Source organism: Schistocerca nitens, chromosome 12, assembly GCF_023898315.1.
Source record: "Schistocerca nitens isolate TAMUIC-IGC-003100 chromosome 12, iqSchNite1.1, whole genome shotgun sequence".
Lineage (NCBI taxonomy): Eukaryota > Metazoa > Arthropoda > Insecta > Orthoptera > Acrididae > Schistocerca > Schistocerca nitens.
Genome location: NC_064625.1, coordinates 153,353,503 through 153,374,948, shown reverse-complemented (window position 1 = coordinate 153,374,948; position 21,446 = coordinate 153,353,503). Strand labels below are relative to the sequence as shown.

General features: G+C 39.2%; 1 protein-coding gene across 1 annotated transcript in view; it reads left to right on the top strand.

Moving 5' to 3' along the window:
- The window catches only part of LOC126215024 (guanine nucleotide-binding protein subunit alpha-11-like), a 199,675-nt gene that overhangs the window by 112,222 nt on the left and 66,007 nt on the right, over positions 1-21,446 (top strand). Inside the window, exons 2-3 of the mRNA XM_049941646.1 lie at positions 6,064-6,248; positions 16,713-16,867. Coding sequence (XP_049797603.1) covers positions 6,064-6,248; positions 16,713-16,867 — 340 coding nt within the window. The remainder of the gene's footprint in view (positions 1-6,063; positions 6,249-16,712; positions 16,868-21,446) is intronic.

Below are 21,446 nucleotides of genomic sequence, written 5' to 3'. Positions count from 1 at the left end.
TCATACAATAAGGCACATTACAAGTTGCTTCTGTGAGAGTGTTTTTGGCTTTTAGTGTACTGAATCTAAAGGCCTGCTTATTGCTACAGTAGACTCTGAGGGGGGAAATAAAAACCACTCATTTTGCATGTGTCATGTTTACTGAGTATGATTCCATGTTTTTTCTTTAGACATCAAATATTTTCAACTCCTCAAGTGTATCAAGTAATTTATCTTTTCCAACTCTGTGCATAACTTGTAAAAGAGCAAGATGGAGTCATCTTACTTATTCTTGTACCATTCCTGAGATTAATATAAATTTTTTTTCTTTGTTCAATTTCAGTTTCTCAAAAGCATGTACACGGTAGTCACACAAAAATAGCTAATTTTGTATCTGTGCTTTACTACATTTGGTTCTTCTGGAAATACTGTATATTTTATTTAAAAGAACATTCATGATTTATGATTCATACAAGACACACAGATGTGAAATTTTCAGTCACCAAGTAACTGTTTGTGTCTAAATTGGGTTAGTTCTTTTGAAAGCCCTCATTCTCCTCTTCTCTGCAAATGTGTTACTTTTTTAAAACTTCATGTTTAAAAAGTTATTCATATTCAAAATTGTTATTTTCCAAAAAGTTCAAATGTTAATTATAATTATCCCAAAATTCAGTAACATAGTTTTGTAGTTCAGATTTTTCTGATTTCAAAAATTCATATTTTCTCTACAATGTCTTCAGCTTGAAAAATTTCATCTCCTCCCAGCTTTTTGGCAGGTTTTGAGAATCCCCATGTAAACAGAAATTGTATTCACGAAATAGTACATATAGCGTTGCCTTTTTTCTGATCGTAGTTAAATAGACTTGCTCTTTTGGCTATTTTAAGCCTTCTAATTAATCTAATCACAAATTTTGATTTTTAATCTTAGTCACACCTATAATCAGGAATGTCATACAGTGATTAAGTCAGCCAGTGGAGATGAACAAGCTGCACTAAGTAATTGAAACAAGAATATTTATGTGTATTATTCTGCACTAACACCTATTAGTCAGTTAGTTGGTGTTAAACTATCAAAATATTACCATATTCGTGATTTAGCCATCAAAAATGTACATTTAGTGTCCGCATAGTTTGAATTTACATATTAAACAATAAGAAGAGAAACTGCACCTTGAAGGAATTATCTGAATGGGACATAAATTGGTAGATGTGATGTACATGTGCTGACAAGCAAATGATTACAGTATCCAAAAAATTGCACGATTTGATTAAAGCTTCACAAACTGAGGAAGTCAATAATATGTCGGTCCACCTCTGGCCCCGATGCAAGCATTTACTTGGCTCGGCACCGATTAGCAGATTTGTCGGACGTCCCTCTGTCGTCAGTATCCCGAACTGGTCGTAGGGCCCTGCCAGTAATGTCCCACATGTTCTCAATTGGGGAGAGACCCGGTGACCTTGTCGGCCACGGTAGGGTTTGGCGAGCACGGAGACAAACAGTAGAAACTATAGCTATGTGCGCGCGGGCATTATTTTGCTAAAATGTACACCCAGGTTTGCTTTTCACGAAGGGCAACAAAATGGGGTACAGATTATCGTCGACGAACCACTGCGCTGTAAGGGTGTCGTGGATGACAGCCGGAGAGGTCTCGATACGAAAAGGAGTGACACCCCAGTCCACCACTCCCGGTTCTCGTGTCTCGTGCGGACGACACTCGGGTCGGTATCCCCTGCTGTTAGGGTTGTCTCCAGACGTGTCTTCACTGGTCAGTGGCACTCAGTTCAATGTGGGAGTCATCTCTGAAGACAATTATACTCCAGGCAATGAGATTTCAAGTTTATCTTCCTGCTTGGAAAATTCTACTTTGGCCAGAAAGGTCACTGGATCTCTCCCCAGATGAGAACGTTTGGAGTATTGCGGGCAGGGCCCTCTGACCAACTGACGTGCCAGTTTGAAAGAAATTGGCACGATACCCTCAGGATGACATCCAAAAACACTATCAGTTGATGCAAAGCTGAATAACTGCTAGCATAAGACCCAGATCTGGATAAAGTGTTACTGAGTTGCACAATTTTGAAGCTGCTTCTCTTGAATAAATCAACCACTTTTTCTGAAACTGTAATCATTTGTTTGTCTGTACACATACATTACATTGACTGATTTCTCTCCCAATCAGATAATTATTTTGTTGTGTGCCATCTTTTTTTTATCTTTCAGTGTTTTATACCATCAGATAACTGAGTTATATAGTGTATATGAATGTAAGTGTTCTTCTGCTCATATGCTTAGGTTATTGCTTGTGCCAAAAATGATCATGGGATAAGGATAATTAATTGTGATCAAAAACTAAGTACAGCAGTGTGGTTTACATTATTTGATGTATAGTCATCAGATGCTTCAACATTTGGAAGACATCTATAACTGACCAAGTTCACAGCTACCAAAGTCTTAATATCAGGTGAGAAAAATTACAAACTGTTAAACTATTCCTCAGGCCTTGGCTGTTGTGCTCTATGTTTTTGATTTCAGTTCAGTTAAACCATCATCATTATCATCAATTTACCTGCTGGATGGAGATCTCTTCCAGGCATTCTATTCATCACAATCTTCAGCTTTTCACATGCAAGAATGTCCTGATTTTTTTTTAGGTTGGCAATCCACCTTCCATTAGGCTCTCTGTCTTTTCTTATTATGAAGAATCTGACACAGAACCTCCTTGGTCTATCTCCTGTCATTTGATCTCCATTTCAGTTCCACAACAGTCACCATCACATCCTCTACTTTTCTCTTTTTTTTTTCTTCCTTGTATTTGTTTTATTTTTATTTTTTGAGCCCAACATAATATTAGCACATTACCATGATTATTTTACATTCGTAGGTTAGTACTGTCAGTGTAAACTCTATGTTGAAATACATATTGAGAATTTACTTCTGAATACATTCATTAGTTTTTCTAATAAATTCAAAGCCAATTTTACCCTTTTATTTCTTTAAGTCTGCATCTGCTTGGTGTTTTCTTTAGTTCTAAGTATACAAATTCGTCAACTGTTTCTACAATTCCGTCATTAAACTTCTGTATCTTCCTGTTGGCAAAATGTTTCTACATTATTTTGATTTTATTGTAAATCATCTTCTGGCATACTGTCATACTTGGTTTGTTTGGTTCCTACGCCCTTTTGCAGAAGTCATTCTAGATGTGAAGTAGTCAGAACAGTGTCATCTGCAAGTAGAAGGTCTTTCCAATAAGACCCATTTCTGCTCATTCGTTCTTTCTTCGAACTTAATGATATGAAGACCCGTTTCGAGGCTGCAAGAAACAGTTTTGGTGAAGTGGACTCACCTTACCTAACTTCATTCTCAATCCTGAACTTTTCACTATATCAAGTGTAATCAGATTGAAACTGTAACCTTATCATACATATTCTCCAGCAAACGGATGTAGTTATGTTGTGTTTCTTGGTTCTCAGGTGCTGCCAGCACAGATTTTATTGTGACAGAGTCTAACACCTTCTCATAGTCTATAAATTCCAGTAGTAGCTGATATTTGTTGCTTCTTTGTGTATCTTAGTTGAGAATCTGTAGCTGGTTCATTGACTAGATCCATCTCTAAAGACAGCTTTTTCATTTCCCTGGTTTATGTCGAAAGATATTTCTAGAATATTAGTAAGGCATTTTTATAAAAATCTTGTTGACAAAAGACTAATTGGGTATAGTACATCACACCTTCCTTTCTCCCTTTCTTGTGAATCACAAAAAAGTATCATATTCTAAAGCTCCTTCCTGGTTGACCAATATATATATATATATATATATATATCTTTAGACAGCTCCTATATTTTACACTATATACTATATATACTCTTTCAAATTCTGAAGGTGGCAGGGGTAAAATACAAGGAGCGAAAGGCTATTTACAATTTGTACAGAAACCAGATGGCAGTTGTAAGAGTTGAGGGGCATGAAAGGGAAGCAGTGGTTGAGAAGAGAGTGAGACAGGGTTGTAGCCTATCCCTAATGTTATTCAATCTATATATTGAGCAAGCAGTAAAGGAAACAAAAGAAACATTCGGAGTAGGAATTAAAATCCATGGAGAAGAAATAACAACTTTGAGGTTCGCTGATGACATTTTAATTCTGTCAGAGACAGCAAAGGACTTGGAAGAGCAGCTGAATGGAATGGACAGTCTTGAAAGGAGGATATAAGATGAACATCAACAAAAGCAAAACGAGGATAATGGAATGTAGTCAAATTAAATTGGATGATGCTGTGGGAATTATATTAGGAAATGAGATGCTGAAAGTAGTAAATAAGTTTTGCTATTTGGGGAGCAAAATAACTGATGATGGTCGAAGCAGAGAGAATATAATATGTAGACTGGCAATGCCAAGGAAAGCATTTCTGAAGAAGAGAAATTTGTTAACATCAAGTATAGATTTAAGTGTCAGGAAGTCATTTCTGAAAGTATTTGTATGGAGTGTAGCCACGTATGGAAGTGAACGAGGATGATAAATAGTTTAGACAAGAAGAGAATAGAAGCTTTCAAAATGTGGTGCTACAGAAGAATGCTGAAGATTAGATGGGTAGATCACATAACTGATGAGGAGTTATTGAATATAATTGGAGAGAAGAGAAATTTGTGGCACAACTTGACTAGAAGAATGGATCGTTTGGTAGGACATATTCTGAGGCATCAAGGGATCACCAATTTAGTATTGGAGGTCAGCGTGGAGGGTAAAAATCGTAGAGGGTGACCAAGAGATGAATACACTAAACAGATTCAGAAGGATGTAGGTTGCAATAAGTACTGGGAGATGAAGAAGCTTGCACAGGACAGAGTTGCAAGGAGAGCTGCATCAAACCAGTCTCTGGACTGAAGACCACAACAACAACCCATGTTTGTCAGAAAGTAACACAATTTCTTCTCTGCTTAGCATTTCGTAACCAGATGCCTTGATTTTCGGACATGGAATATGCAACTTGCACACTCCTGTTTCAACAAAGGTATTTCATTTTTGTAGGACAGCTTTACATATATCTATGTCTACATCCATACTCTGCAAAACACTGTGAATTGCACGGCAAAGGGTACTTACCATTGCACCCTATTAGGGTTTCATCCTGTTCCATTTGTATATAGAGAAAGACTACGCACATGCCTCTGTGCATTCAGAAATCTGCCTGATCTTGCCACTGTCATCCCTACAGGGGTGGTACGTATAAGGGGTGTTAAAAAAGAAACGAGTTGGAGGCATAATTACAGAAACCGGTACCTGTATGTTAGAAGTTGAATCACTTGTCCCACTGCGACACAAGGTGATAAATGGCTGTCTCGTAAAATTCCTGGGGCTGCGATGTTAACCAGTTCTGCACGTACAGCTGGACATCGTCATCCGAGGTGCATCGTTTTCCTGTCAGAGTCTTTTTATGGGGACCAAAAATTCATTCCTTCTGGTTGACTTCCTGCAGCACGGGACAACCGTGAAGGCCCAGCATTACTCGCAAACCTTGACCACCCTTCGCCAAGCAATCAAATCAAAACAACCGGGCAATCTCATCCTTGTGGTCATTCTGCTCCACGACAATGCAAAGCCTCATAAGGCCAACCCAGTCACGGCACTCCTGCAGAAATTCAAATGGGAGGTTCTCAACCACCCTCCATACAGTCGGACCTCTCTCCCTGTGATAATGCTGTTTTTGGGCTGTGCTATTTTTTACTTTATTATCATTTTAAGAAACTTGAAAATGGATGAGTGACATCTGTAACTGACCACTAATGAATTTTTGTGCAAGTCAGACTGTGTGTTACAAAGTATATCTTGGGATTTGTCAGCTGTACTTCACCATCTCTGTCTTACTGAATGATTGGACAGATACAGCTCAAATGGATGATGACATCCATTCTTAATGCGCTATTTGTGCACAGTCCGTGGTCTAATTTAAAGGTTTATCAACCAAAATTTATGTTGTCACTTCTTCATTGGCTGTATTTTTGTAACCTCTTCACTCTGTCTTGCTCTTCTAATAGGATGTTACCATATCTAAGCTACACTGATGAAAATAAATATTTTTATCACGATTTTAGGATGTGGTTCATCCGGAAAATCAACTTTTATGAAGCAGGTGAGGATTATTGAAGAAGGCGGTTTCACTGAAGAAGAACGGAAAACTTTTAAGCCAGTAATTTGCCAAAATGTTATCACATCTACTCAGATGCTGATTATGGGAGTGCAGTTATATGAGCTTCAGTATGAGTCCAAAAAATCAGAGGTAAGAATACAAACTAAAGGTAGCTTGTAATTATGTCTCATGTTAAAATATATCTTGTGTGTGTGTGCGTGTGTGTGTGAGAGAGAGAGTTGAGTGTGAGTGTGTTAGTTATTTGCATGTTCGATGACTCATAATTTCTGTCTCTTACTATTACATGGTATCAGTCATTTTGTTGACAATTACAGGCCAACCACTTACTTGACTGTCTATTAAATTAAGTTTATGTTAACTCTCTCTCTCTTTCTCCCTCCCTCCACCACTTGCCCTTTCTTTCTCTCTCTCTCTCTCTCTGCAGATATGATTTCAGTTTGTATTTTAGGCTAATTTTATTTTTGGAGGTGGAGGTTTTGCACTGCTTTGGGCAGTCTCTCAAACATCTCCGGTTCAACAGGAAACATTTAAAGCAAGCTTCCATTTATTCCACAAATAAAGATTCTGTCCAAGTCATCCTGAATACCTCTACAGTATCTCAATGACAAAACTTCCCTGCACACAACAGCATCGTCAGCAGTCTCCACCATTCCCTAACATCACCTCTGTCTCTCGCAAACATTTACTGCCCGGGAGAACAGACTGTGTTTCGTTACTCAAAACATTAACGATGCAGTCTCACATTTGCCAAAATACTCTGCATACTCAGACCAGTTAATGAAACTAGAGTTATTGATATTTATATGCAAATTTTGCTTGCCCTAAAAGCAGAGGAATCTTTTAGCATTCAGACAGTAACTGAAGCACACAGGCAAGCAAGAATTAAGATTCATTCTGTAAATGTCAAATCACACTTCAGTAACCTAGTGCCAGCAACAAAATGATTCGAGAGATCAAAACTGCCTACGGTGCAATTCCGTTATTCAGGGGCAGTAGTGTGGTGATGTTGATGTATCAGTCTCTGTTAAAATAAGAGGTGGACAAAAACTGTGGCGGGTAACATTTTATTCGAGATCTCAGATCAATGACAGTGGACATAATGAAGAAACATTTGAATGATTATTCTTCTACAGACATTTCTGATGTGCCATACAGTGTTTTCTAACTTGCAAAATGTTCTTTTATGTAGAGGAAAGCATTTATTTAAGAGACTTTGCAAAAATATTTTGTAACACAGTGTAACAGGAATGACTAATATTGCTGTCATCAGCCTGGGCACTATTTCAGTGCATCTGTCCCAGCTAATCAGTCTTGTGCAAGTTCTTTTCATATCTACATAACTACTGCACCATTCTCTCTCTCTCTCTCTTATCAGTCTTCTGACAGATGTGTTCCATCACAAAATGCTCTCCTGTCAATATTTCAAAATTTTCATCTTAGAGTAGCAATTGCAACCTATGTTCTCAATTATTTGCTGGATGTATTCCAGACTCTGTATTCCTCTACAGTTTTTACCCTCTACAGCTCCCTGAAGAACCACGGAATTTATTCACTGACGTCTTAACGGATGTCCTATCCTCCTGTCCCTTCTTCTTCCATATATTCTTACCTTGCTGATTCTGCAGAGAACCACCTCATTGCTTACCAAATCAGTCCACCTAATTTTCAACATTTCTCCATAGCATCACATCTCAAATGCTTTGATTTTCTTCTGTTCTGATATTCTCAGAGTCCATTTTTTCACTACCATACAATGCTCTGCTCCTGATTAACATTCTCAGAAATTTCTTCCTCAAATTAAGGTCTTTGTTCAATACTAGCAGACTACTCTTGGCCAGGAACGCCCTTTTTGCGAGTGCTAATCTGCTTTTATGTGCTCCTTGTTCCATCCATCATGCACTATTTCATTTTCTAGGAATCAGAATTTCTTAACTTCATCTGCTTCACGACCCTGAAGTCTGACGTTAAGCTTCTCGCTGTCCCCAATTCTGCTACTTCTGATTACTTTCATCTTTCTTCAATTCATTTTCAGTCCATGCTCTGTACTCATTAGACTGTCATTCCATTCAACAAATCCTGTAATTCTTCTTCACTTCCACAGAGAACAGCAACGTCCCCAGCGAATCTTATAATTCGTATCATTTCACCTTGAATTTTAATTCCACTCTGGAATCTTTCTTTTATTTTAGTCATTGCTTCTTTGACTGCAAAATAAGGGCAGAAAACTAATCCATGTCTAACACCCTTTTTACTCTGGGCTCTCCATACTTGTCTTCCACTCTTATTGTTCCCTCTTGGTTCTTGTACATACTGTATATACCTGTCTTTCCCTATAGCTTAACAATATTTGCCTCAGAATTTTGAACATCGTGCAACATTTCTCATTGCTGAACACTTTTTCCAATTTGACAAATCCTATGATCATGTCTTGATTTTTCTTCAGTCTTGCTTCCATTATTAACCACAATGTCAAAACTGACTCTCTGGGGCCTTTATCTTTCCTAATGCCAAACTGACTGTCATCTAGCAGATACTCAATTTTCTTTTCCATTTTTCTGTATACTACTCTTGTCAGCAACTTGGATGTGTGTGCCATTAAGCTGATTGTGTGACAATTCTTGCACTTCGGAATTGTGAGGATGATATTCTTCTGAAAGTGAGATGGTATATCAGCAGTTTTGTGGATTCTACACACCAACGTGAATAGCTATTTTGTTGCTATTCCCCAACTGATTTTAGAAATCATACCTTCCTATTCATAATGAATTCTACTCCCATTATACTGTTTGCTGCTGCTGTTAATATTGCTCTATACTCTTCTGATGAGAAATCCTTATCTCCTTTCCATTTCACTTCACTGACTCTCACTACGTCTAGACTGAGCTTCAAACTCTAGCTTCCCTACCAAGTTCAGACTTCTGAAATTCCACATTTCGATTTGTAGAACATTACCTTTTCATTGGTTAATCAATTTTTTCTCACTGTCATTCCCATTGGTAGTCCTTTCCCAGAGATCTGAATGGGATGATTAGTCCAGAATCTTGAGCCAATGTAAAGATCATTGTGACATTTTTTCCATTACAGGCCAAATGTCCTGCGGATACACATTACATGTATTTAATTCAGTGTTTTTCATTGCTGTCTGCATCCTCATGCTTGATCAGTGCTGATCCTTCCAAATTTTAGAGGCAGTTCATGACCCCAAGGGCAAGAGAGTGCCCTGAACCTCTGTCGACTCCTCCGCCCCCTTTGACAAGGCTGTTGACAGAATGAGGGTGACTTCTTCTGCAGTCTTTGGCCACCATAGCTGATGATTTTTATTCAAAGTTTAAGCAGTGGTGAGGTTCAAACCCAGGACTGAGAATGTTTTTATTACTAGTGAAAGACACTCCACATAGACCACGGGTGCACCACTGCACGCTACATCCATCTAAACCTGCTAATGTGTTCACACCTTGGTCCCTTTCCTACACTTTTTACTCCCCACACTTTACTTCATTATTAAATTAACATTCCTAGTACCTCAGCATGTGCCCTATCAACAAATCCACTCTTTAGGTCAAGCTGTGCCATGACTCTCTCCTCTCCTCAACTCAATGCAGTACCCCTCATTAGCTACTTCATATACCTATTTAAACTTCAGTATTCTTCTGTAACACAACATTTCAAAAGCTTCTATTTTATTCTGAATGATGTGGCCTACTATCAACATTTCACTTCCATATAAGGCTATACTTTAAACACAGACTGCAGTCAGAGAAAATGCAGGGTGTCCTATGAAGAAGTCTCTGATTTCACAGAAGATATCTTTATTGTAAAAACTGTACGAATTTTATACAGAAGTTTTATACAAGTTTCAAAATAGTTCAAAAAGATGCTAACAGATGGTACTGCACACTGTGCAGCTCATAAAGAATCAGTGCACATAATTAAACTCGTCTTCTGCAAGCTTTCTTTCCAATGACATCACAATTTTTTTGAAATGTCAGCCACTGGCAATACACAGGTGGTACAAACCAATAGTGAAATTTTCCATTACATCTTGTAGTGTCTCAACAAAAATGGTTTCAGATGCCACAAAGATTGCTGATTGAAGCTCATTCATCTGAGTGGGATGGTTCCTGCAGACAGTGCCTTTCAGTGTGCCCCACAAAAAAAAATGGTCTCAGGGAGTCAGATTGGGCAAATATGGAGGCCAGTCTGTCCTTGCACCAGTAAATTTGTTGTAATCCAACTCAATGATTATGTTTTCAAAGTATTCATCAAGAAAGTGAAACATCTGTTTGGTACGATTCAGTTTTGCTCCATCTACCGTGAACCACCTGATGTCTGGTGGATCCTCCAACACTAGCTGTGTGGTGGCATATTGTCCAAAAACTACAATGTAACATGCAGTAGTGACTGTTGCTTGCATGAAAAAGGGCCAATAATACTCTGCTGTATACCACAGTCCAAACACTAATTTTGTGATAATACATTTGTTTCATGTCACACAAAAGGGGATTTTCAGAACCCTAAAATCACATTTGTTTATTCACGACTCCATTCAGGTGCAAGTGTTCTTCATCTGTGAACCAGATGCAGGAAATATCGAATCATTCATTTTCAGTTAGGGTGTGAGAAGGTGATTCGCACAGTCAGCCGTCTGTCTTACAGCTACGGACGGGTGGCTTTGGACTTTGAATTGAAACATATTGAAGCATCCCCAACTCTCTTGTGATACCCTTTTTAGGTACTCCACGTTGACGTCTGCTCATAGATACGTATCGTCAGTAGGTTTTCCGGCTTTACTTCCCGACGTGACAGTGACGACTCTCCGATGAGGTGCGGGCCTTGTGTTTTGCTATTACTGCGAGTCTTGTAAATATCGCTTTTATTTAGTAATTTGCCTGGCTAAAATTCTCCCCTTTTATGATTAAGACAGCCTGTGCCACCTTTCGGAGGGAGTGGGGATGTCAAAGAGTCACAAAAGTTCATATTAAGCAGTCCATAAAACACGTAAACGTTCACTTCAGTTAGCGTGTTAGTGAATGCCTATGCTTTCCGCTAGATGGTGCTGACTTACTGCTGAATAGCTTTGGTTCCGTAAAACCTTCACTGATTGGTACTAGGTAAATGAAAGAAGTACAACAGTCTTGTATTTCACTTTCACTCTATATTCAAGGATTAAGATGGTGATGGATGGTGGTCTATTTAAAAGGTTCCTAGCCTGGAGGAATCTAAATAGTCTGCAAATGTCGATATGCACACGCTCTACGTCCAGATTTGCAACTAACGGCACACGACACTTTCAAAAGTCCGCACGTTAATATCTGAATACCGGTACCTCTGAATTCGTACCTCTGAATTCACTCATATCAGCAGATAATTTGAGATTTTGTCGTCTATATGTCCGTAAAGTTCCAATCTAGCACTAAAGTCCTAAAATCCCCTTAATACTCCATTGCTCCCAACAGTCAGAGATCGCACTACATCACTTTTCATCTCCGTAATATTCTAACAGTTTATCGTGAATCTTAACACGATAAAGTCCAATCTAATTATTGTCTCGCTGACTGACACAGGTTCCCCACCCTTTAACGAAACAATCAAGGAAAAAAGGCGGCATTAATGGCAATCAGGCCTTTTTATAGCTTTTTCATCACAAGAGTTTAACATCACTGCCTTCTCCGTGATGGAGCTTCCGTGCCTTTGCTGTACTTAGACGTTAAACTACTTGCTGATATACTATAATTTTGATCTGCAATTACCGAACTCTGATTCTACACTATTTTCTCCTCTAAAAATTCTATTCTTAATTTTAAATTATCCTTTCTATAGCTTTTATCACTGTAAACTGAACCGAGGTGTTACAATATGTAGGCTCTGTCTCAGTATTTTCTGTGTGCTGGAATGCTTCAAACCTGTCTTGGTGCAGTTCTGTGGACAGATTTTCTTGGAATGTGCTAAATAATTCCAGAAACCATGTTGACATTTCAGGAGTAACTACAGTCTGCCTGGGGCTACGATTCTCTGCTGGATCATCAGCCTGTCTGTCAGAATTTGGTGAAGAGCCTGTGAATAGTATTCACGTTGGGTCCTTTTGGAACATTAAATGTTGTTTGACAACTGTGCCTTGTTGCAGTAGACCTGTGTCTTAACATATGGCATTCCAGTGCCTGAAAAACACTTTGTTCAATGGAAACCGATCACTCTGAGCTGCGACGTACTATTTATAGGCACTACCTATTGTGACTAAACCGCCAACTGTTAGCAGCTTTTTGAACTATTTTGAAGTTCCTATATAAGATTCTTAAAGCATTTACAATAAATCTACCATTTGTCGCACTCATCTACTGATCTTAGTTTTCGAGATATTTAATTTTGAAAATGACGCTCCTTCACTGGATGCCCTGTACCTCTTAGCATTGAAATTAATTTGATTTAAAACATTTCTCTTTTTCACAAACAGTTTTCTTGCTAGTGCAAGTCTACATTTTATGTATTCTTTACTTTTGCATTTGTCAAAGATAATCCTGCTTGGATAGCAAACTTCATCTACCAACTTTAGTGTCTCATTTTCTAACGTAATTCCCTCAGAATCACCTGTTTTAAATCCACTGTATGTGACTATCTTTATTTTACTTTTGTCAATGCTCACAATATATCTTCTTTTTGATGCTCTATCCGTTCCACTCAACTAATGTTCCAAGTCGTATGCCTTTCCTGACAAAGTAAGTGTCATCAATGAACCCCAAAACTTTTACATATTCTTTCAGTTTCCAGTACTGTTTGCTCAATTTGAGGAGTTAATAAAATGATTGACGGATTGATTGACTGATGGGGGTTACAGGACTAAACAGCGAGGTCATCAGTCCACGATTCAAAAGTTACATACGTTAGATACAGGCATCTGCGACAAGTGGGCAGAACCGATCACAGGAATCAAACTATAAAGCAAGGAAGCTAAAAACATACACAGTAGAAGGCATAAAAGGATAGGCCAAATCTAAGAACTAAAAAAACACAGGGATAAAAGAGCGGTCTTTACACGGGAGAGTGGTCATGGGTCCCAGATTCAGAACACACAAAGAGAGGCTCCAATGGCAACCACCCTGTCCCTGCTCCAGGAGGAAAGTAAAACCTTATAATTGAAAATAAAAACCACTTTCACGAAGGAAACTGAGGACCAGTTCAACTGCCTGTGAATTGTCTGCTAATCTTAAAGACAAGGAATCTAGAAGGCTGTACTTTGTATGGAGCGCCAAAAGAAGAGGACTTTCCACCGACATATGTGCTCCCTAACCACACTGTGGGGGTGGCTCACTATGCAAGAAAAAGCAATGGGTGAGCCTAGTATGTCCCAATGCGTAGACAGCTTAAGACAGTAGGCTACTTCTGAGACAAGTGGAGGAAGTGCGCCAAGCTGCAGTAGTTTCAACTGCAGTAGTTTCCTCGACTGTGCGGATTTTATTAATGAGAGCAGTAGTCCACCAGACATTATTCTAATATTGGGCAGAGAGATTCGATGTGTATCCATATAGCTGAATCTAGAATCAAGAGGGGGAATTGGAGGTATTGTATTGTGTGGAACTGGGGACCTACAATCGACGGAGAGGCTTCGTCCCCACCGTAGCCCGCAGTGGTTCACAACCCAACAACAGGCTACAGCAGACCACTCACCCCACCGGCACTCCATACTGAACCCAGGGTTATTGTGTAGTTCGGCCCCCGGTGGACTCCCCCCCCCCCCCCAGGAACGTCTCACACCAGACGAATGTAACCCCAATGTTTGCGTGTTAGAGTAATTATGGTGTACGCATACGTGGAGAAAGTGTTTGCACTGCAATCGCTGACATAGTGTAACTGAGGCCATGCAGATAATATATGGTTGTGAAAACACACCTGACCTCTTAGCAACAAATAATCCTGAGCTAATAACAAGCATCAAACAGTGATTAGTGAACGCAGGGTTGTCGTAGTGAGATTGAATGTTGTAACCTCCAAATCCTCCAAAAATAAACAACAAAAAGCAGATAAAAATTCACTTGACGCATTCCTGAGAGATAATCTCCACTCCTTCCAAATTAACAATATAAGTATAGAGCAGATGTGGCACTATTCTAACCAATTTCTGACACTGCATACCGATGGTGCACTAAAAGTTACTATTTGTGGAAAATTTTAACATAAAAGAGACTTTTAACTATTATAGGCAAAAGGGCAATATGGATGCCCAGTTTCATACTTATATTTTACAAAGCTAACTTATTAACCTTGAATAAGAGACTCCCTTTTCATATTACCTTGTTACAAATACCATTTCATTTGTTTTGAAGTACTTGTTAATGGGATGATCTGTAAACATCTTTTTCACAGATAATAACCATGACCTCTGCAGTCTGTCTGCTGTACAAGCAGATTTTCTACACAAATATACTTTCTGAAACGACAAAAATATTTGTCACTGTCACCTTCATAAATTCACGATTATAATTTCACATCATTCAGTTCATTTTTAAAGATGTTGTCTCTTCATTTCCACAACAGCCATTATCCCAATGACTACATTTATTCCAAATACTGTCATTATTTAAAACTATAAAATTTTTAAAGTTTTGCATGAGTCCCCTGGTTTTAGATATGATGGTTAGTTGGTTGATTTGAGGGAAGGAACCAAACAGTGAGGTCATTGGTCACATCAGAATAGGGAAGGATGGGGAAGGAAGTCAGCCATGCCCTTTCAAAGGAACAATCCCAGCATTTCCCTAAAGTGGTTTAGGGAAATAATGGAAAACCTAAATCAGGATGGCTGGATGCGTGTTTGAACCCTTGTTCTCCTAAATGCGAGTCCAGAATGCTAACCACTGTGCCGCATTGCTCTCTTTTATATATGAGACTTGTGGTCTATCAAACCAGGAAACAACCTCAGATTGGCCTAATCTACAACACATGCATGTCCCACAAGATTTTTGATACCCTCTCATCCTATTATGCTATCAGTTTCTGTTGGTCGTTTTATTAATTTTTTTTATTTCGTTAACATTAGTAATTTCCACTTTCCTATAAAAGTAATCAAAGAAAAAAGACCTTTATAAATATTATGCAAAAACTAATTACATTTACAATTTGATATTAACTCAACCCTCACAAGCACAGTAGTCTCACAGTAAGAAGACCAGAGATGAAAAATAATTTCATTGTTAATTTTATTGTATTCGAAAAATTTTTAGGTAAAATTTTTATACAAACATCAATTTCACTATCTGTGAGTGCAATAGCTAGGACTTTACTGAGAAAAAGAATTGACCTTCAAACAGTTAAGAGCGACTGTGCCAGTGGCATAGAGGGGTGAGACGATATACAAAACCTGAGGTAGGGCCCATGCTCTGTAGCTTAGGTTGCTTTTGTAGGCCGATTTCAGGTTGTTTCCTGCCTTGATAGACTACAAGTGTCCCGAGTTAAACTATTCGTCTTGATTTCCCCTACACCATTGTGGCATGTTGTAAACAGTTTCCATTTAAACCCTGTATACTAGGAACAAATTATGAGTAGTGAAAACTACTCAGTGTGATTATAGGAATTACATATAGATTACTTGTCACACAAAATCTGTAATGGAATAACAATAACAATATGTAGTAAGATAGACTGCAATTTATCACATAGAGGGGAAGTGGGAGATGCAGTGTTTTGGGATATTTGTAAACATCCCAACATACCATTGGAAAGCTGTCGACAAGAGATGCTCGTGAGTAAGTTGAATAAGGATAAATGTAGTGGGAAAGGGAAATTGTGTGTATTCCTTTCTTGTATGCAGTGAATGTGGAGAAGAGGACCGGTAAAAATGGTATAACAGCCACTGGTCGTCCGGGAGTTACCTGTGCCGTGGTGCAGCAAGTGCCTGCATCTGAGAGCCACGGAGTAAACGACGCACCAACAAGGGCGTAATCAACAATTGAAGAGTGGTAGTTGTTAATCTGTGTTTTTCTCTCAGATCCTACAGTATGCAGATATGGATGTTTTGAATGTACTCAAGAGAGTGGTATTACTGTAGCAATCGTTAGTTGTGTTGTTAAAAGTAATAGTAAAAATGTTGGGCAAAATATACCCCTGTTTGTGAGAAGTGTGGCTATTTATTTAGTAGTGCAGTAGAGAGAACTTGCTGAAGCATTCCAGGAATCTTCACTGAAGTTGGATCGACAGGAAGGTGGCGCAGAAGGATCCAGACTACAAAAAAACTACTCTGAGAAGAGTGTATTGGAGTTGGCAAAATATTGCCCTGTTATACCGGCCAGGAACACAACTTCCCGCTAGTTCTGGTATAAGGCTCACCAGAAATATTACAAAATAAACAACAGCAGGAAAAGAAGGACAAATACACCCCACAGACAGCGAGCCAGACAGCACCCCCCCCCCCCCCCCCTCTCTGTAAGATGTTTGTTAACCAATTTTCTTACTGTCCATGTTTGCCAAATAGGATACTTCATTAACTTTAATTGGACAAGACAAAGGGGAGTGAGTGTATCTTTGCCCTCGGAATAATGACCATTTTCTTTTTGAAAAGTTTTTCACCTTATCTCGCTTGTCTTATCATACCACAAATATTCACAGGAATGTGCAAAAATGATCATGGAACTGGAAGTGATGGAGGTGACAGAGATAAATGCCACTGTGCTGGCAGCTGTGAAACAATTGTGGAGGGATAGCGGTATACAGGCCTGCTACAAACGCCGTGACGAGTTGTACCTTTTGGATTCTACAAAATAGTAAGTGATTATTCATCGTACACTGATGAGTATGCACACTGTATGAGGGGTTTTCAATAAGCAATGCAACACTTTTTTTCTGAGAGCAGGTTGATGTTATTGAGGATTCCAATACACCATATTAATTCTCAACCTTCTGGCCACAAAACCCTATTTTTCAGCATAATCTCTGTATCTCTGTTCAATGTGATGGCCTTATGCCACTTTACTGGAAGGGACTGTATGCCCACATCGTACTGCTCTACTGGTTGACATCGGAGCCGACATCGTACTGCACCGATAACGTCCCACTCGTCGAAGTATTGCTTCCCGTGGAGCACATCCTTCATTGTGCCTAACAGATGGGAGTGTGAAGGTGCAAGATCCGGGTTGTAATGTGGATGAGGAAGAACACTCCAGTGAAGTTTTGTGAGCTCCTCTCAGGTGCACAGATTTGTGCGATACCTTGCATTGTCACGGAGGAGACAAAATTCATTTGCATTTTTGTGGAAACTGTTGTGACTTGGCAAGACAGCCAAGCCACTAGGAGGTGAAGCCGAAAGGCACGCGTTTAAGCTCACACAGGCTGGCGTGAGGTCTGGAACAGCTAAAGGATTTGAGTCTAGCAAATAAAGTACGTAGCTGTTGGAATACTTAACTTTAATCCATAATTGGTGAACATCGGTCTGACGGTACATGCATCACAAGATAAATAGCAAATGATAATGGCACCTTGCTAGGTCGTAGCAAATGACGTAGCTGAAGGCTACGCTAACTATCGTCTCGGCAAATGAGCGCAATTTGTCAGTGAACCATCGCTAGCAAAGTTGGCTGTACAACTGGGGCGAGTGCTAGGAAGTCTCTCTAGACCTGCCGTGTGGCGGCGCTCGGTCTGCAATCACTGACAGTGGCGACACGCGGGTCCGACGTATACTAACGGACCGCGGCCGATTTAAAGGCTACCACCTAGCAAGTGTGGTGTCTGGCGGTGACACCACAGAAACCAACATGCTGAAGTCATTTGTTCAATTTCCTGACGGTAGAACAATACACTTCAGAGTTGATTGTTGCACCATGATGAAAGACATGAAGCAGAATAACCCGTTTAGGGTCCCAGAAGACCATTACCATGACTAATGGTTGAGGGCGCAGCTTTGAACTTTTCTTCTAAGGAGAGATGGTACACTGTGATGTCGTCACGTTGTATCGTAAGGTGCCACGTATACCATTTGTATATGTATACGTGTATGCCATTGTTGCCGTCTCTTCTTTCCCTCATTGATATCAGAGCATGAGAAATGTTTGTTTGTGTTTACCTATTTGTTGTTGACAAACACACAACTACATGACCATGGTACCACCTGATTCCAGGATAGCTAGCTTAATATAGTATAAAGATAGTGGGTTTTGATGCAACATTATTTAAGTGTGATTTTATTCTTCACGTAATCTTTGAGAATTCTAAGAACCAGCTACTCTTAATCAGGCCCAAAACTCGACTTGTAACGAGAGCACATACAATCAGTCTGTCACAATATTAATAATATGTAAGGCTCTACACCACTATAAGAAAATATCACTGTTCATTAAATAACAAAATATACGAATAAACTTCTTTATATCTTTCCTTTTATTCAATCAAATGCTTTCAAGTGTTTATTTTGCACCCACAAATCATTCACACTTCGATGTAGAGTGTAAATGTGTGCTTAAAAATAGTACAATGTTTCTGCTGATAACCAAGTATGAGCTTCTGGGTTGCTAGGCTACTTCAATCAACAGGATTTATATTGGATTTTAAAACTGATCTTTCTATCCAAACTTACATCCTCCACAATGGCCCATCAACAGTGGGATAACCATAAAATATTCTACCCTTTCGCGATAATTAAGAATTTGCATAAATTGTGTTTTTTGCAAGTTTAAAGCAAACCATTGGCGGCGCGAAAGCAGTCTCGATACCTTGACACACTCACGGCACTTACTAACCGTCACAAAATTGACCTGCATGCATCTACAATCAATTCCAAGGTCATAATTTGCCCCATGCGATTGTGTGGAATTGAACTTCGTCAAGTCAATTATTTCTCAAATCGTAATCACTGATCCTGACAGTGACCATTCATAAACACACAATTAACACACTTCTTTTCCTTCTAAGAGTAAAAGAATGATGTCACGTCACCTAAATAGCTATTAAAATGTTATTCCAAATGACCTCAAACATTTATCATCATTATATTTTAATGGTAATCAGAAAAAATATGATTTATTAGCGGAAAATAAAACATAACAGATTGCAAATTGCACATAACTAAATGATAGCCGTTGCATAGCGTCGGGACTTAATCACGCAAAACTATATAAAGAAATGCCCGAAATCTCAATTTCTCCATAGCGACTGACAGATACAAATAAGATATTCAAGACCTCATAGATCAATCCCAACATGTAATGTTATAATAATGTAGTGCCACTCCATAGATTGCTGTTTTGTATCACATTTGAAGTGATGAACCAATGTTTTGTCACCTGTGATGAAGTTCATCAAAACTTGTCAAGATCAGTCTCTTAATATGGACATACAGACTGTCCTTTGTTGCTCTTTACGCTTTCTGTTAGGTGGCGAGGAACCTAGAGGGCACACAACTTTGAGTACCACGACTGATGTACGAGTGTATCAGCACAAGCGGTGAAGATGTCCAGTTGAGCAGTGACGAGTTTAAGTGATCACCTCGAATGAGAGTGTCCACACGTTCCAAATGGCTGGCACACGGTAGATCAGACAGGTTTGCGTGACCTCGTTGTGGTGATGATAGATGCCTCAGCCAGTGACTCACCACGCTTTTGCTCACCGACAGGACTCTGTAAACATTCTAGAAGTGCCCATGAATATCTGTGATGCTCTGGTTTGCTGCCAAAAGAAACTCAATGACAGATTCTTGCTTGGAACACACCTCTGTTACAGACGCCATTTTGGAGGCTATGTATAGTACCACCATCTACTTGAACTTCATGAAACTATGGGAGCTGAAGCAGGAATATTCCTTGATGTCCCACAACAAATTCCACATTTTTTTCAACTGAAATTGGCTGAGAAAAAAAATGTGTTGCATTACTTATTGAATGCCCCTCATATAACATAAATGTGTGGTTGAGCAATATGTTTTAATGTTTTATAATGAAACAGCAGAGATCTATCTAGAACTTGGACTTTATGTCTACAAACTATTGGCAAGTATTAAGTGTGAGGAGAGGATGAGGCATGTGTGATTATGTGCAATGCCATTACATTTTTGTCAGCAGAAGCAAATGAGCAAGTAAAAATTTCATTAAAAATGTGGCTGAGAGGGTTGCAGGAACCACTAGCTATTCCAGTCAGACAATAAAGAAAATAAAGAAGGGTAAGGAGGACAAACAAGGAAGAACGAGAAGAAAATTTTGTATTTATAAAGTAACAATGAAAAGGTTGATGTGGGAGTGACACACAATTCTCATGTAACACATTCTTTATTTTACATTCTCAATATCAGAGTTATTCGTGATGTTTGCTGTGCTACATTTTTTTCATCCCCCCCCCCTTTCTTTCTTTTTTTTTTTTTTTTTTTTTTTTTTTTTTTTTTTAGGTTTCCTTGTGGCAGCACGTGATCAAAATAGTTTGCTTTTGTCGATTCCTTGTTTAAATGACTTTCTTTTTTGGTGCTCTAGTGAGGAATTATTCTCTTTCAGTGTCTGTATTTGTCAAATTATTGCTCATACTGACCTGACATGTTAACTTGAATGTCTGTGGACTCACTAGCTATAGCTTACAAGTTATGTGAGATATGTGTCTGTGCATAGGTTCAACTATCATGCATTGGCTGTCCACCACTATCGCTGACCCCTCCCCTACCATGCTAACTGTGCAGGTATGGGCCAGTTCATTTTTGAGTGTACTCTCTACCACCAATAGACACATACACTATGTGATCAAAAGTGTCCAGACACCCCAAAAATACGTTTTTCATATTAGGTGCATTCTGCTGCCACCTACTGCCAGGTACTCCATATCAGTGACCTCAGTAGTCGTTAGACATCGTGAAATGACGGACTTCGAACGTGGTCAGGTGATTGTGTGTCACTTGTGTCATATGTCTGTATGTGAGATTTCCACACTCCTAAACATCCCTAGGTCCACTGTTTTCAATGTGATAGTCGAGTGGAAATGTGAAGGGACACGTACAGCACAAAAGCGTGCAGGCCGACCTCGTCTGTTGACTGACAGAGACGGCCGACAGCTGAAGAGGGATGTAATGTGTAATAGGCAGACATCTATTCAGACCATCACACAGGAATTCCAAACTGCATCAGGATCCACTGCAAATACTATGACGGTTAGGCAGGAGGTGAGAAAACTTGGAGTTCATGGTCGAGCAGCTACTCATAAGTCACACGTCGTGCTGGTAAATGTAAAATGACACCTCTCTTGGTGTAAGGAGTGTAAACATTAGATGATTGATCAGTGGAAAAACATTGTGTGGAGCGACAAATCACGGTACACAATGTGACGATCCAATGTCAGGGTGTGGATATGGCGAATGCCCAGTGAACGTCATCTGCC